General features: G+C 42.0%; 1 protein-coding gene across 4 annotated transcripts in view; it reads left to right on the top strand.

Annotated features, from left to right (window-relative positions):
* The first annotated feature begins 2,013 nt into the window (after positions 1-2,013).
* Positions 2,014-14,671, top strand: part of LOC147871432 (protein argonaute-2-like) — a 30,739-nt gene continuing 18,081 nt past the window's right edge. For 2 of the 4 annotated variants that reach the window (XM_087361274.1, XM_087361273.1), the window contains exons 1-5: positions 7,491-7,660; positions 9,678-9,709; positions 10,464-10,683; positions 12,223-12,319; positions 12,662-12,855. In XM_087361274.1, coding sequence (XP_087217400.1) covers positions 7,596-7,660; positions 9,678-9,709; positions 10,464-10,683; positions 12,223-12,319; positions 12,662-12,855 — 608 coding nt within the window. In that variant the 5' untranslated portion in view covers positions 7,491-7,595. Of the gene's footprint in view, positions 2,203-7,490; positions 7,661-9,677; positions 9,710-10,463; positions 10,684-12,222; positions 12,320-12,661; positions 12,856-14,671 lie in introns of those variants that run through there. The other 2 variants (XM_087361275.1, XM_087361276.1) reach the window with 2 other exon arrangements.

Genomic DNA, 14,671 nt, shown 5'->3' with positions numbered 1-14,671 from the left:
TCATTTTGAAGACAAGGCATCTTTAATAATTTGTCTAGAATCCCTGAGCTTCATCTGCAGTTTTCGGTCATCTTGAAAAGACTCAGTTAGACAACAGACATAACATTCAAATGAGGCAATGTCATCCCAAGACTCTGACACAAGTCCAGAGAGCATTTCATTCTTATTCTTGGAGGGACATCAGGCAACGTTTCCTGCATGGTTTTCTTCACCACACGCCAGTTCTACTTAACCTCACTTATCCTTGGTCAGGCACTTGTAGTGGCCATTCAGTGAGTTTGACTTCAGCCTGCTGTGATAGCCTTTCTTGAATCGCATGAGAATCATGAATGGGGGAATGGCCCACTTGTGATCCACGCTGTTCTCAGCCCACGCTACATGTAATAGTTTAAGTTTAGTGGTAAGCACACCCTTCACTGCATAGTGTCGTAATGTGAGACCATCTTCTCTTAGTCTCAGTATAGCTGTACATTTATGTCCAAGACAGCTGATAGCAGCCTTAAGCTCCCTTGCACTGGCAAAAGGGTTCTTTGAGGTTTGGCTGCTGATGCAGCATCACAGACTGGACTTGATACGTGCTATAACCCAATTTCTTTGCACCTCTTAACTTGCCCATCTGTCAGTATTTCTGTAGCATTGCTCTTGTTGTGGACCCTGGGACACCATTCGTCCACCTGCAGTGATAGCATTTAACCCACCTTCTTCAACAAGAGTGATGACTTGCTCATGAGTAGATGTGTCATGGTGATCCACAGTGATGATAGGAGTTGTTCAAGCCTTGTGCACTGGTTGTATTATAGTAGAATGACCAAGAGATGTTCCATCCCCCATGATAAGTAATATAACTTGCTGCTGCATTCTTAGCTGTAAACAAGTAAGATTACATCAGGTGGCCATCAAAGTATATGAAACCCTCTCTAAGTCTCTGTTATGCAAATCAACCACACTGTTATCCATCTCAAATAACAAGTCATTAGTAACAAATGGAAGCCAGTGTAAGGTGAGTTAGCAGTGAAGTTGCTTCATTTGAACATTATGTTAGATCTGTAATTGAGTCCATACCAAGATGAACGACATCTTATTAAAGATGGCAGGTCATCAAAACAACCAGTGTAAGTGCTAACATACCAATTCGTATTTTGTGTAAGAACCTGGTATAATTTATGAAACAAGAATATTTCTAAAGTATGTGCTTTTACAAATAAATTGTTTATTTGCAGTTATATTTTAACACAGAACCTGTTAAATAGAATCTGGTTTTTGATTTATAAAATTTATAGTGCCTGGTTTTTGTTATATGTGTTATTTTCATGCAGAATATGCACTTTATCTTGATATTGGTGCAGTGGAGATTTGTGTATTTTCAAGCTTTGAAATTTAATTGTACTTTTGTATCAAACATCTGCATACAAGAGTCTGAAAGAGTGGAATTTCTCAAATGGATGATTAATTAAAAAAATATGATGGCCCTTGTATTTAGAGACAATTTCTCTAATGTTATTGTTTTTTCCTCCAGCTGCACGTTGTAGTAGAAATGAAAGGCCTTATAGACTGATTAAACTTTATAATATGGGAAAAGGTGGTTTAAAGTCCCACATTAAGGGCCTATCAGCTGGACTTTATGGTTAACAGTTCAGCAATATGCAAGTGCAATGCACGTCCATCTGGACTGTGTATGAAGTAACACAAGGACAGCAAAGGCTAACAATGCTTTTTTAACTGTTTAAATTATTGAGGTTATGTGAGAGGATGATATTGTGAATGATGAATCGGAAGGAACATGGAAGGAATTTGTAATTGCATGAAGTATTCATGACTTATTTTACAGAACTATCCTGCCACTTACATGCAAGGACAGGAGAGAAACATGAAACATGTCAGGATACCTGATCTCTGAATCAATATATGAACTCAGAACCCCCAAAATTCAATGCAGGATCACTAACATGTAAATGTGATATTTGGTAAATGAGAGTTGAATCTTTCTTTGTTTCTGTTGCAGGAGTATGAAAAATGTGAGGACTATTGGGCAAACAACCTGGAAGAGGAACGTTTTCTGTATGAGCAGGAACAGAAACTCAGTGATGAAATTTTTCAGAATTGATGTCCAAGATTAGAGAATGTGAGGAAATGTTTGGTGCACAAGAAGATGATAGCGACATGTTGTCAACAATAGAGGAGAGCGGAAGTCTCGAGAAACAGGTAAAGTGATTGCAGATCATAATCAGAATGCCTATAACCGTAGATTCATTTCATAGAAACACAAGTAATGTTATCAATGGAGAATTTGAAACTGTTTCAAAATTTAAATGTGCAGGAATAGCTATGACAAATAGAAGTAAGTTTCATGTTAAAAGTATGAATATGACAAATTTTGGAAATAGTTTGGGGAACTTCATGATATTCACACTCATTCAGTAATGAAATGTAGCAGGTTGTGATGGGTCAGATATATAGTTTGGATGTGAGGGACAGGACATAAATACAGAATTTTTGTTGGGAAACTGATTTAAAATCGGCCACTTGAAATATAAAGAAACAGGTGGAGAGATGTGGTGATAGATTTTAAAGGTGAGTGGTGGATACAACTAGATTAGGATTGTGTACAGTGGTGGGTTTTATGATTGGAGGTGTTGACCTTCTGGTGCTGATACCAGAGAGTTGGTACCGGCACCAGTGACCCAGAATTTCTATTCAAGGTGCTTGCAACCAGTGAATCATCTGCCTCGTTTGGTTAGTGTGCTACACGTTTCTCCCATATCATGTGTTCTGTTTCTTTGTATATGTCTGTGCCTGTTTCCTACCACTAACTTGCCAGCCATTCATCGCCCAGATGATGGAGGCAGTATGACCTCTGAAACGTCGGTTAACAACCCAGAAGACAGAAGTCTTCATACTCACCGTTGTGGAAACCTCAAATCTTACAATTTGTTCTGTTGAGAAATGTAACATTTACCGCAAGCCTTTTCAGCAACGTCGGTGCGAGTAACTGAAGTTTAATATGGGAGTAACTTTGAGGGTGATGGCTCCTAAATCCTTTTTGACGTAAATACGTCTATACGGAAAGGAAGTTTATGTATTGGCTTTATTCTAAATATTTCCTTTATACTTTATTCCTACCAGATACGTAGATTTGTGAATCAAGTTTCTCTTTATATGGACGTTGAAACTGTAATCATCGTCCAATTCTCTAGGTAGTAGCGTTGCCATATTATTAACATCTACTGGAACATTGATAACTTGTCCCAGTATCCCAAATGCACCCAATTGATGTCTTAACCTCCCAATTTGCATAAATGGAAGTAATGTAATGTAATGTTATCTTCAATGTCATCCATCTTGTTACGAAAGTGGATTGTTGACGGCAATAATGTAACACAACAATGCACGCAAACTGACCATTGTTGTCGGTCCATGTTTACACATTGTTGATATGGATCGACAACAATGGTTATGTTAGCTAAGAAACTAATTGTTACGTCATCTGCGGGTCAAGGTAGAAACATATGTTGCACCGAAGGGGCCCATGCAGTGTAAACGGTGCCAACGCTTCGGGCACACGCAGCGGAACTGCGGTTATGCACCCAGGTGCGTGGCCTGCGGGGACGCTCACCCATCCGGGTCGTGTGCCACCCCCAAGCAACAACTTAAGTGCTGCAGCTGCGGAGGCAACCACACTGCGAACTATAGAGGTTGCAGTAAGTGGAAGGAAGCCAAGACGGCCGCTGCACAGCGTGCGAAAGGGGATCGCGGCCGAAAGGACGACGTCTCCACGCGCCTGCCAGCGCCCAAATCGGCGCTAGCTAAGCCTTCCCTCGAGCAGGAGAACTTGGGCCCTGGGTGGAACCACGTGGTCCGTGGTGGCCGCGTCGTCAAGGCTGCGGCTATGAAGAACCCCGCCCCAACGCCAACTGGAGCCATTGTACAGACTGAGCGGCAGACTATCCCCAAGGGCGGCCGTGCCAAGCCCGCTCGTCCTGTGGCGCCGGTGGCAAATCCCACAGCACCTGCTCTCAAGAAGACTGACCCCACCCCACCCAAGGGTCAATCACCGCTCCAGGACATCTCAGATATCCTGGAAACCCTCTCACCACGGGTCTGCATTGAGTTGACACGACGTCTCCTCGCCGCGATCCATTCACTCCCCCCCGGGGGGTCTCGTCCGCGAGCCCTCCTCAAAACCGTTCTCCTCTTCATGGCCGACAATGACTGCACGGCCTAGAGGACACGGTAGCAAGGCCTTGCGGCTGGCTTACTGGAACGCCGACGGTGTCCGCGACAGGAAGCTGGAGCTGGAGCAGTTCCTCGGTGACTACGGAGTCGATGTTTGCCTCCTGAACGAGACGCACCTCACGTCGGGTCGGGCCTTGAGGTTCGCGAACTACGTTTGCCACCGTACGGACCGCCCGACGCTAGGGGGTGGCACAGCGATCCTTGTCCGCAGGGGCATTGATCATTACCCTGTGCCGGTATCGGGTCTACAACAACTAGAAGCAACCGCCATCCACCTGGTACTGGCAACCAGGAAAGTCAAGCTAGTGGCGGCATACCTCGCACCCACCCGGCCATGGATAGAGTCGGACCTGACCGAGTGCTTGAGCGGGGGTTTCCCGGTCCTCTTGGCTGGTGACCTCAACGCGAAACACACGGACTGGAATTCTAGCCTTATCTCTACTAGGGGCTCGCTCCTGCGTGATTACGCCAACAGAAATTCCTGCTTCATCTACGGGCCGGATTCTCCAACCACGGCTCCCTACACACACAACGCCACACCTGACGTCCTTGATATTGTCCTCATCAAGGACTTCGTCCTACCGGTGCACCTGACTGTCTGCCCCGCACTCAGCTCAGATCACCTGCCCGTCCTCGTCGACACCACGTGCCGATCGTCCTTTCAAAACATGCCTGATCGCCCGGACTTCGCGAGAATGGACTGGTCTGCATTCCAGGCTTGCCTCGAAAGCAGACTACCGGGGAACCCCGTGGTAAACGACGAGGAAGAAATTGACAAGTGCGTCGAGGAGCTGACCAGTGCTATCCTGGAAGCCACAGCAGCGTCCGCTCCCAAGCTTCGACCCCGCATTGACAGGCGACCGCTTCTACCCGCTAGTATTCGAGATGAAATACGCCTGAAGAACCGGCTGAGGAGGCGATGGCAGGTCACAAGAGACCCCGCTCTTAAGACCCAGGTCAATCGACTCCAGAGATCGGTGACCTATCGTCTCAACGAGTGGCGGAACGAACAGTGGAGCGACACGCTCGAATCCTTGGACTGCGAGGACCAGTCGCTTTGGAAAATGACCAAGCGTGTGATGCGAGTCCCCACTCCGTCGCCCCCCTTCTTAGTGATGGGAGGACTGGCTCTCTCGAACCTCGAGAAGGCAGAAGCCCTAGCCGACAGCCTTGAGGTCCAGTTCCAGCCGGTAGACTACCCGTCGGACCTGACTACAATTGACATGGTTAACGAGGCGATGCGAGCATACGAGTATGCCCCTGTAAATGAACCAAAATTAACCAGTCCATCGGAGGTCGCCCAGGCCATCAAGGGACTCAAGCTTGGCAAGGCTCCGGGCCCCAACGGTATACCGAACAGGGTCCTGAAACATCTTCCACGACGCGCGGTAACCTTTCTCACGAAAGTGTTCAACGCGGTCCTTCGCAGGCAACACTTCCCCTCGGCATGGAAACACGCTCGAGTGGTGTCCATACTGAAGCCGGGGAAGGACCCCACGCTACCTTCTTCCTATAGACCCATCAGTCTTCTCGACACGGTCGGCAAACTCTGCGAGAAAATCCTACTAACGAGGGTCCTACACGAGGTCAGTGAACGCGGGCTGCTGCGCGACGAGCAGTTTGGGTTTCGACCCAGACACAGCACATCGTTACAGCTGGCTCGCCTCGTCGAAAGGGTCAACAGAAACCTTGATGAGAAGCGGCTAACCGGCGCGGTTTTCCTGGACGTGGCCAAAGCCTTCGACACAGTCTGGGTCCAAGGCCTCCTATACAAACTGACCGTCCTCAACTTCCCGTCGTACTTGGTAAAAACCATCTCTTCCTACCTCGCTGACCGGACATTCCAGACATCCTTCCAGTCGGCCACGTCCACACGTCGTACCATGCGGGCTGGAGTTGTGCAGGGCGGAATTCTCTCCCCTGTGCTCTTCAGTCTGTATGTCAACGACATACCCACACCGTCCCGCCACGTCGAGTTAGCACAATACGCGGACGACACGGCTCTAGTAGTCACGTCCCGTAGCCCAACGCTTCTCGTCAGGTATCTGGAGACCTACCTCAGTAGACTTGAGCTCTGGCTCAGGGCCTGGAGGATTGCTATCAACGTCTCGAAGAGCACCGCGGTTCTCTTCATTTCCGCGAGAAGACACATCCAACAGCCCCGAGCAGTGCAGTTCCTCGGACAGCCGATCCAATGGGTCAAAACAGCGCAGTATCTGGGGGTCACCCTTGACGCCGGGCTTACTTGGTCGGCGCACGTCAACCAAGTGGGAAAGAAGGCAGCGCAACGATTAGGTGTGCTAGGCCCGCTTATCAATAGGAGAAGTGGCCTGTCAATCAGGAACGGTGTACTACTCTATAAGCAGCTCATCCGTCCCATAATGGATTACGCATGCCCGATCTGGAGGTCAGCTGCCCACAGCCACGTCCAGAAGCTGCAAGTTCTGCAATCCAAGTGTCTTCGAATTGTTACTAACGCGCCCTGGTACGTTAGTAACAGGCAAATACATGAGGATCTGGGGGTCCCTTTCTTTGCCGACCACATCAGAGCACTAACTGAGAGGTTTGACTCGAGGTTAGCTGGTGTGGGGAACCCCTTAGTTCGGCAACTCGGAAGACACTCGTGCCGAATGAGGGCTGCCAGAGTTCACCCAAGGGCAACCAAGGGCGACTGATGTTCAGCAGGCCAGCCGAAGCCATCCCCAAAAGACGGCCAAGTCAGCACAACGAGTGGTTAGACTACTCGGCTACCCTGACTGAGGTTTTCCGTGCTTTCCTCAGTTGTAAGGCGAATGCCAGGGTATAACTTAATAGGGGCACGGCCCGCCACCCTTCCCCCCGATCATGGAGGCCATCAGCTGAAGTGATCTTCCCCCCATGCCGCAGAGGCCTTCAGCCGAAACGGCCCCTCCCTCTCTGGGTTCATACCCCAGAGACCCAACCAACCAAATTCCTTCGACAACTTGCCTGACAGGATAACCTCCCATCAGCAGCAACAAATCCCAGTTTGAATGGTCGAGGCTCCCGCCACGACGAAACCCCGTTAGCGTTAGCAAAATTTCCGTTCTTATATTACGACCGTTTACCATTTCCAGCAATGCGTCTCGTGCGCAGGAATGGTTTCACCTAGGTAGGGACGATGCTTGCGCTTGCGCAGGCCTCTGCCCTCAGTTAGCTTCTTTGGTTGGTTTGGCTTTCGTCATTGCGGAAAGAGTTGAGCTGTGAATCGGTTGTAAAAAAGGTGCGTCGTAGACTAAATAATTTTGACATTGTGTTTCATTACATTACATTTCATTTCGTTATATTACATTACATTCAGCTACCTTCCTTTCATTGTCTAAAACGTCAGAACTGTTTAAGAAATGAAGAAAGGTGAAAGAAAACGTTATCAACTACTTGAAGTACCAACAGCAACAACTTCAACAAGGTAGACTGATACTCGTTCGATATATTACGATTACGAAAACTCTTATGAAAACTGACTTTATGATCGATTTTAAGACGAAGATTTGCAAGGGTGGGGTTGAAGGTAGAAAGTTGACTGACCAAGAACAGTTGGCCTCTGAACAGCGAAGTAAAGAACTAAAACATCAGACCTACTTAACAAATAAAGAAAAGCGAAAGAATACTTACATTGATAAACGAGACCATATTAACGACACACGTAGAAAAACAGGCGAAGATTTGCAAGGGTGGGATTGGACGTAAAAAGTTGTCTTACCAAGAACAGTTGGCCTCTGAACAGCGAAGTAAAGAACTAAGACATCAGACCTATTCAACAAATAAAGAAAAGCGAAGGAAGACTTACATTGACAAACGAAATATTAAATATCAACAGAAACCGATAGACGAAAAACGCGAAATTATCGAGAAGGAAAGACAAGGACTCTAGAGAATGCGCTCCGAAAAGAGCGCTTTGCTCTAATCTCTTATATAAAAGTCTGGTTTCTAAGAAGCTGAAGATTAAAGTACACAAAACAATAATCTTACCTGTTGTTTTGTGTGGGTGCGAAACATGGTCTCTCACTCAGAGGGAGGAGCACAGATTGCAGGTGTTTGAGAATCGAGTGTTGAGGAGGATATTTGGGCCTAGGAGAGAAGACGATGGGGCATGGAGAAAACTGCATGATGATGAGCTTAAAAATCTGTACTCCTCCCCCAACATTGTCAGGGTGATTAAGTCGAGAAGAATGAGATTGGCGGGGCATGTAGCGCGCATGGATGGGACAAGAGGTTTGCACCGGTTATTGGTTGGGAAGCCTGAGGGGAAGAGACCTCTGGAGAAACCTAGACGTAGATGGGAGGATAATGTCAGGCGGGATCTATGGGAGATAGGAGTTGAAGGAGACTGGATTTTGTTGGCCCGGGACAGGGTCCGGTGGAGGGATTTGGTTAATTCGGTGATGAACCTTCTTGTTCGGTAAGCCATCTGGTTGGTTGGGTCCACTATTTGGGAAGCCTGAGGGGAAGAGACCTCTGGGGAGACCTAGACGTAGATGGGAGGATAATGTCAGGCGGGATCTATGGGAGATAGGAGTTGAAGGAGACTGGAGTTTGTTGGCCCGGGACAGGGTCCGGTGGAGGGATTTGGTTAATTCGGTGATGAACCTTCGGGTTCCGTAAGCCATCTAGTTAGTCAAATATAAATGTTTCAGATTTGGAATTGCGAATTTTGATAGTATCAAGTATGGGCTTATTAGTTGCCCATTTTTAAATACAACAAACACTTGCAGGTAAATTATATTTTACATGTAACTAATATTTCCAATTTTTAGAAGATTTATGTATGACTAACCTACCATTTGCTTAAGGCCCTGAGGAAACCCAGAAAAAATGTTACAACAGTTAACCTGGTAAAAATTTGAACCAGAAACTCAAAATATAAAGGCGGGGTGATAAGGACTTCGCCACATTTGGTTGTGAATGTATTGAATGTTGTTGTTTTCTGGGTTCTGGTGCTGTCATTACGCTTGAAGATCACAGTTGACATCTTCGTGGCAAGAGTATCAAATATCAATCGGTCTGTACTCACTTCCTGGTTAAGTGGTACTTTATTAATATTGTTAAAAGGTATCCACGTTAACATATTTATTTTTAGCAATGTAAAATTTGCTGCAGAGAATTGTGAAAAAAGTTAATTCTAAAATCCATGTCATTGAGAGATTGTTTTATTCTTGGCACTTAAAAGTACGCAGTTGAGTAGGAACCTTAAGTCTAACCTACATAAAAGCATTTAAATTCAGATTTGTGAAATCCAGTAATCTTGCCTGCTCAGAAAGTAAGATCACCGAAGAAATGGTTTTGGGTGAAATTGTAAAATTTATGTGACAACATTTATTTGCTTGTGATTAATAATCTCTTTCATGATAAAAATTAACGTTTGAAACAAGTTTAGAGTTAATTAATATATATTTATGTTGTAATTTTTTTATATTTTGTTGTAGATATTCTGGTCCTGACATGGTGAGGAAGAACGGTAAGCTGTGGCCACTTTTTGTCTTGTTTGATATAATATTAAGGAGACCCAGTTCTCTGTGACCTTTTACTTTTTGAGAACTTTCACAAGTAGCTGTATATCTTGTTACAGCCTATCCATTAGTGGGTAGAAAACAGTTTCTGTTCTTATTAATATATTTATTAATTACACTGTGTACCGTTGCAATAGTGAAGGTGGCCATTTCTGAGATATGGCCCTATGAGGTGGACTGCTACCTCAGATTGTAGGTTAAAGAAACTAATTTTAAAATTTCTGTTTTCATGAGTCCTGCAAATGCCCTTATAGCAAAACATGCCGAGCTTAGTTTAAGGATGATGTATTGAATATGTGTTTTCCAGTCTAAATTGTTATTAATTTGTAGGCCAAGAAATTTTATTTGAATCAATTTCCTCCATTATTTTATCTACTCGTCATACCATATATTTCGACTTACACAAGTTCTGCTGTTAGTACAAAATTTCATGAAATTTGTTTTGTCACAATTTAATGTGAGTTTACTGGCTTCAATTTATTTGTTTAATCTAACAAGGACATCATTTATGTAATTTTGAAAACAGGCAATTTCTGGATGTGAAATAATAATATTAGTATCATCTGTAAACTACTAAAATAACCTTTATGAGTTCAGCCTGGAACTCCATCCTTATGTTGAACTGATCTCAGTTTTATATTCTTGAATAAAGAGTATTTATAAATTTTAAATATATTTTGTTGTTCATTGATGAACTTGCAGGCACTGTAAAGCAACAGACTGGAGATGCTGATGTTGCAGCTATAACTAAAGGAATGCAGACATTAAAGATCCCAAATAGGACAGGTTGTGGGACGAAAGGAAGAAAAACTGTTGTAGAAACCAACTATTTATCACTGGACTTGTCAAAGCTTCGGAACAAAATTGCAATTCATTATGATGTGGAATTTAAACCGTCACCATTTCCAAAAAGACTTTTGAGGTGTGTATAGCCCCATTATAGTTTGCATATGATATGTACAGGTAAACTTTGTATGATTTTTATGGGATAATGAATAATAATTATGTTAACGTTAGATTCAAAATGGTTATATTTAGTTTTACAATAATTCACTCTGATTTGCATTATTTGGTAACTGGTAAGATTTTAATTGTACATATTTCAATGCACTGTTGTTGTTTTTTTAAATTATCTTACCCACAAATCTAGGAAGTAAATCAGTTTTTACGATGTTTTGAAGATATGTTGCGTGTGAAAATGTGTTTGCTATAATACCAATACATTTAAATCTAACAAATACTGAACTTTTCTGCCTTCAAAGACTTTGTACATCCATGGATATTTGTGTAGCTAGCAGCAAAAATGAATTTCTTACCTGTTGTCTATCTTGTTTAGGTCAGTTTGAACAATATTAAAACTTTTAATGACTTGCTTCTCTGATAACTCAGAATACTATGATGTTAATTTTCTCACAGTAATTTGTGTGTTGTTGTTAATAAGTAGGAGGCTGAATGTTATGTTTTGTATTTATGCAATTTGGTAGAATAAATGCATTGCTTATATACTTACAGTTTGTTATTGTCAACATTGTCAGTGTTTGTAAAATTCATTACAAGTTTAGGAGCTAGCCAAAACTTTAGGGACCAAACGTAATGTGGTTTGCCAGGTGTTGCTTCATTTAACAGTACATTGCAAGCAGGTCCTTTCTCATTGTGATTTTGAATTAATGACTGCTGTCTCCATTATAGCATTATTTGTAGATGCATGTTAAAAAAGTCCTAAATTTTTGTTTTTGTAACAATACATACTCTAGTCCAGTGATTTTGAACTTGTGGGTCAGAATGAATTGTGAGGGTGCCTTGAAAGGGTCACAAGCTTAACCTTTTCCTCACTGATTGTTGCATTTGTAACCACACTTGGAGGATACAATGAGGATCTTTGGTTAGTGTATGAACTGTAGTGATCTGATAAGAACAGTTCCATTATTTAATAAAACTATTAATGATAAACTGTTTGCACAGCTTTATTCAGTCAGACTTTCATGAAATTCTTCAGGTGTGGGTCCATTGCATGCGCTTTATATAAACTATGTTTATTTGTCATAAGAGATATTTTGATTTGAGGTTATGTACATTGTTTTGTATAACAATAAAGATTCAAATTATATAAGTTGATATATAAACTTATAGTATGTAGCATCTAGCTTTCTTGAAGTTCATGACATTTCCAGGTACTAGCATTGTTAAGACCAAAGTAGTTAGGTCTGTAATGTAAAAAAATCTTGCTGTTTTATTATGCCTCAGTAGAATCTTGGTAGATTAAAGGTGTTAAAATGTTATTGCACAGTGTAGAAGACTAGGTTGCTTCTATTATAAACATGTATGTTATGCAGATTGTGTATGTTGTATTGAATTTTTATGCTTATAAATATATCATGTTTCTGTATGTTTCTAGTTTTGTTAGAATTACTGTTGAAACTGTATAACATTTTGTGTAATTATACATAATCTCTTATTTCAGACGTGCAATGGAAGAATTCAGGCGGAGAAACTTTCCTGATCGATATCCAGCTTTTGATGGGAGGAAAAACTTGTACAGTACTCGAGAGCTGCCAGAGGTATGTTTGGTTTAATTTAACAACAATAAGCTGTTGCTGCTGGTAATGTTGATGTGGATGTAAAGACATAAACCTTATGATAGAGGCAGTACGCTCGTTTGAAACATTGATCATTTCCTACCAGACTACACAGTGCGACATCCCAGATGACAGCCGTCTTCATACTTATCATTATGAAAGTCTCAAATTTTGCCATATCAGAGTTAATTAAAAAAGTTGGTTTTCCTGTGTATTTGTTGTAAGATTTATAAGTCTTCAGTTCTGAACATTGTGGTACATACAACTATTGAAAGAGGTACTGTGATACTCTGTAGCAAAGTACTGAAGTGTTTTTTTTTTCAGATAACTGATCATTTCACGGTGCAAGATGATGAATCTGTTAGGGTTAAAGAGTGTGAGATTACCATCAAATACACATCTCAAGTTAATTTGGAATCCCTCTCTACATATATGAGCAGTGAGCGTACACTGGAAATCCCACAGAAAGCTATTCAGGCTGTGGATGTTGTGCTGCGCAATGCACCATCTTTGCATGGGTAAGTAGTTAATTAGCTGTTTTGTGACTCTTAGTGTACCAGAAACATCTGATTGGTCTGTAAGGTATTCATCAATACTGTGTCAGTTACAGAGATTGTGTAGTGTCAAATGAAGTGAATGAAAGTATGTAAAGACTTGAAAGATGTCTACCTCAAGATACTCACTGGTAGTGCCTGCAGGGCCAAGGAAGAGCTAGAAAGCACTGAATCATGGTAACCAGAAAACCTGGCTGAGATTTGATCATGAACTTGAGGAGGATTGTGACATGATAATTGTTAGTTAATTTTAAAACGTGCAAAATAATTATGAATGTTGATTAAAATGGATATGAATATTGTAAAAACTCTGCATGTATTTAGTTATTATTCGTAGAGAGATTTTTTGGTTTAAGGGTCAATCTGCAGGATGATAGAACTGGAATTTTTCATCCCAAATTTCTATGGCATTTTAAATAATAGTCTGTGATATAAAATTCCAATTGATTCTGTTCAAAGTACTTTTTTCTGTGATCAGTACATTTTTATCAATCAGCGTTGAGTTGTCAATGATTTAACTTACAACAGTGCTGTTTGTGCAGGGCCGGATGGGTCTTTGGTAGGTATGTTTGCGTCTGTGTGGGTGAAAAGGGGTTACTGGTGAGATCTCTTTCCTGTCAGGGTTAACATGGGGAATAAGGATGATCACCAGCTGGATTGTAGAAAATTGCTGTGAAGTGGTGAGGTTGCAGGAGCGTCAAGTTTTGCCACAGTTGTTAACACTGGTATATACTATATAGTATATGGTTTATTAATGTTGATGAAGATGATTCTCGTACGTACAACACAATGTTTATCAGAAAGAACACAGCCAGCTTTACAAAGAGGATGAATCCACTCTAATTTCTCGGATTGCTGCCAACTAGGCCACAATGCAACTCTGTTATTCCCAAGTGTTTGGGACTGTTTCTACCAGTTGCCACTTCCCTACCCTCTTTTTACTGAAAGATTCCTGGAAAATAACTGCTCAGTACTTAGGTTTTTCAAAGGAGTAGCAGGTATATGGTGTACAGAGTGCATGTGGATACCTGCGTTTTACAGCTTAGTTGTGTGTGCTTGCCCCCTGGGCTTGAACTCAGGGGTCCATGGCAGACTCATTGGCTAGACCAGTTATAAACTGTGTTTTATCTCTCCAAACCTTTCATGACTATACATTATTAGAATTCTGAAAGGATTTTCCCTTTTTGAAGTGTATTTACAAACTGCTAAATCTTCTGTTTACTTGTTCCTTGCTTCAGCTTTATGTCAGTTTTATCTTGGAGTATAATTTTGTTTGATTTTAGTTTTACCTTAAAACACTGTATCAGTAAATAAATTGACGTTCTAAAATTTAGCTCTGCTTCTTCAGATGTTAAACAAGAAACACGAATTGTATGAAGTACCAGTAATCAGCTCATTATTGGCATGTCATTCATATTTTTCTCTCATTTTCCCAACAAGATACTTAAAAATATGGCTTTGCTGCTTCCTATATATCAACTAGAATTCATGATGTAATCGCAGTATAATTCTGTAAATTGTGCAGTAGACATGAAGTGCTGAAGCATGAGAAATAAAGAAATCTATTAGAGTTTGAAGTGAGTTCATAATGAGTCTTTAGCCTGGTTTCTGACTAAGTAATTTGTGGTTTTCCTGAGTTTCTCCACCAAAATTCTGGTATAATGCATTAAAATATGTCAGAACTACTACTTCCCGATTTCATTAATTCTTTCACTGAACGCTGTATAACATGAGGCATTTAAGAAGAAGATAATTCTGTGTTTTTCTTTGACAGTCGGAT

The sequence above is a fragment of the Zootermopsis nevadensis genome, unplaced genomic scaffold (assembly GCF_977971745.1).
Source record: "Zootermopsis nevadensis isolate Lab colony 2312 unplaced genomic scaffold, Znev_1.0 Znev_ptg000057l, whole genome shotgun sequence".
In the NCBI taxonomy this organism is placed as follows: Eukaryota; Metazoa; Arthropoda; class Insecta; order Blattodea; family Termopsidae; genus Zootermopsis; species Zootermopsis nevadensis.
This window is presented reverse-complemented; position numbering and strand designations above follow the sequence as displayed.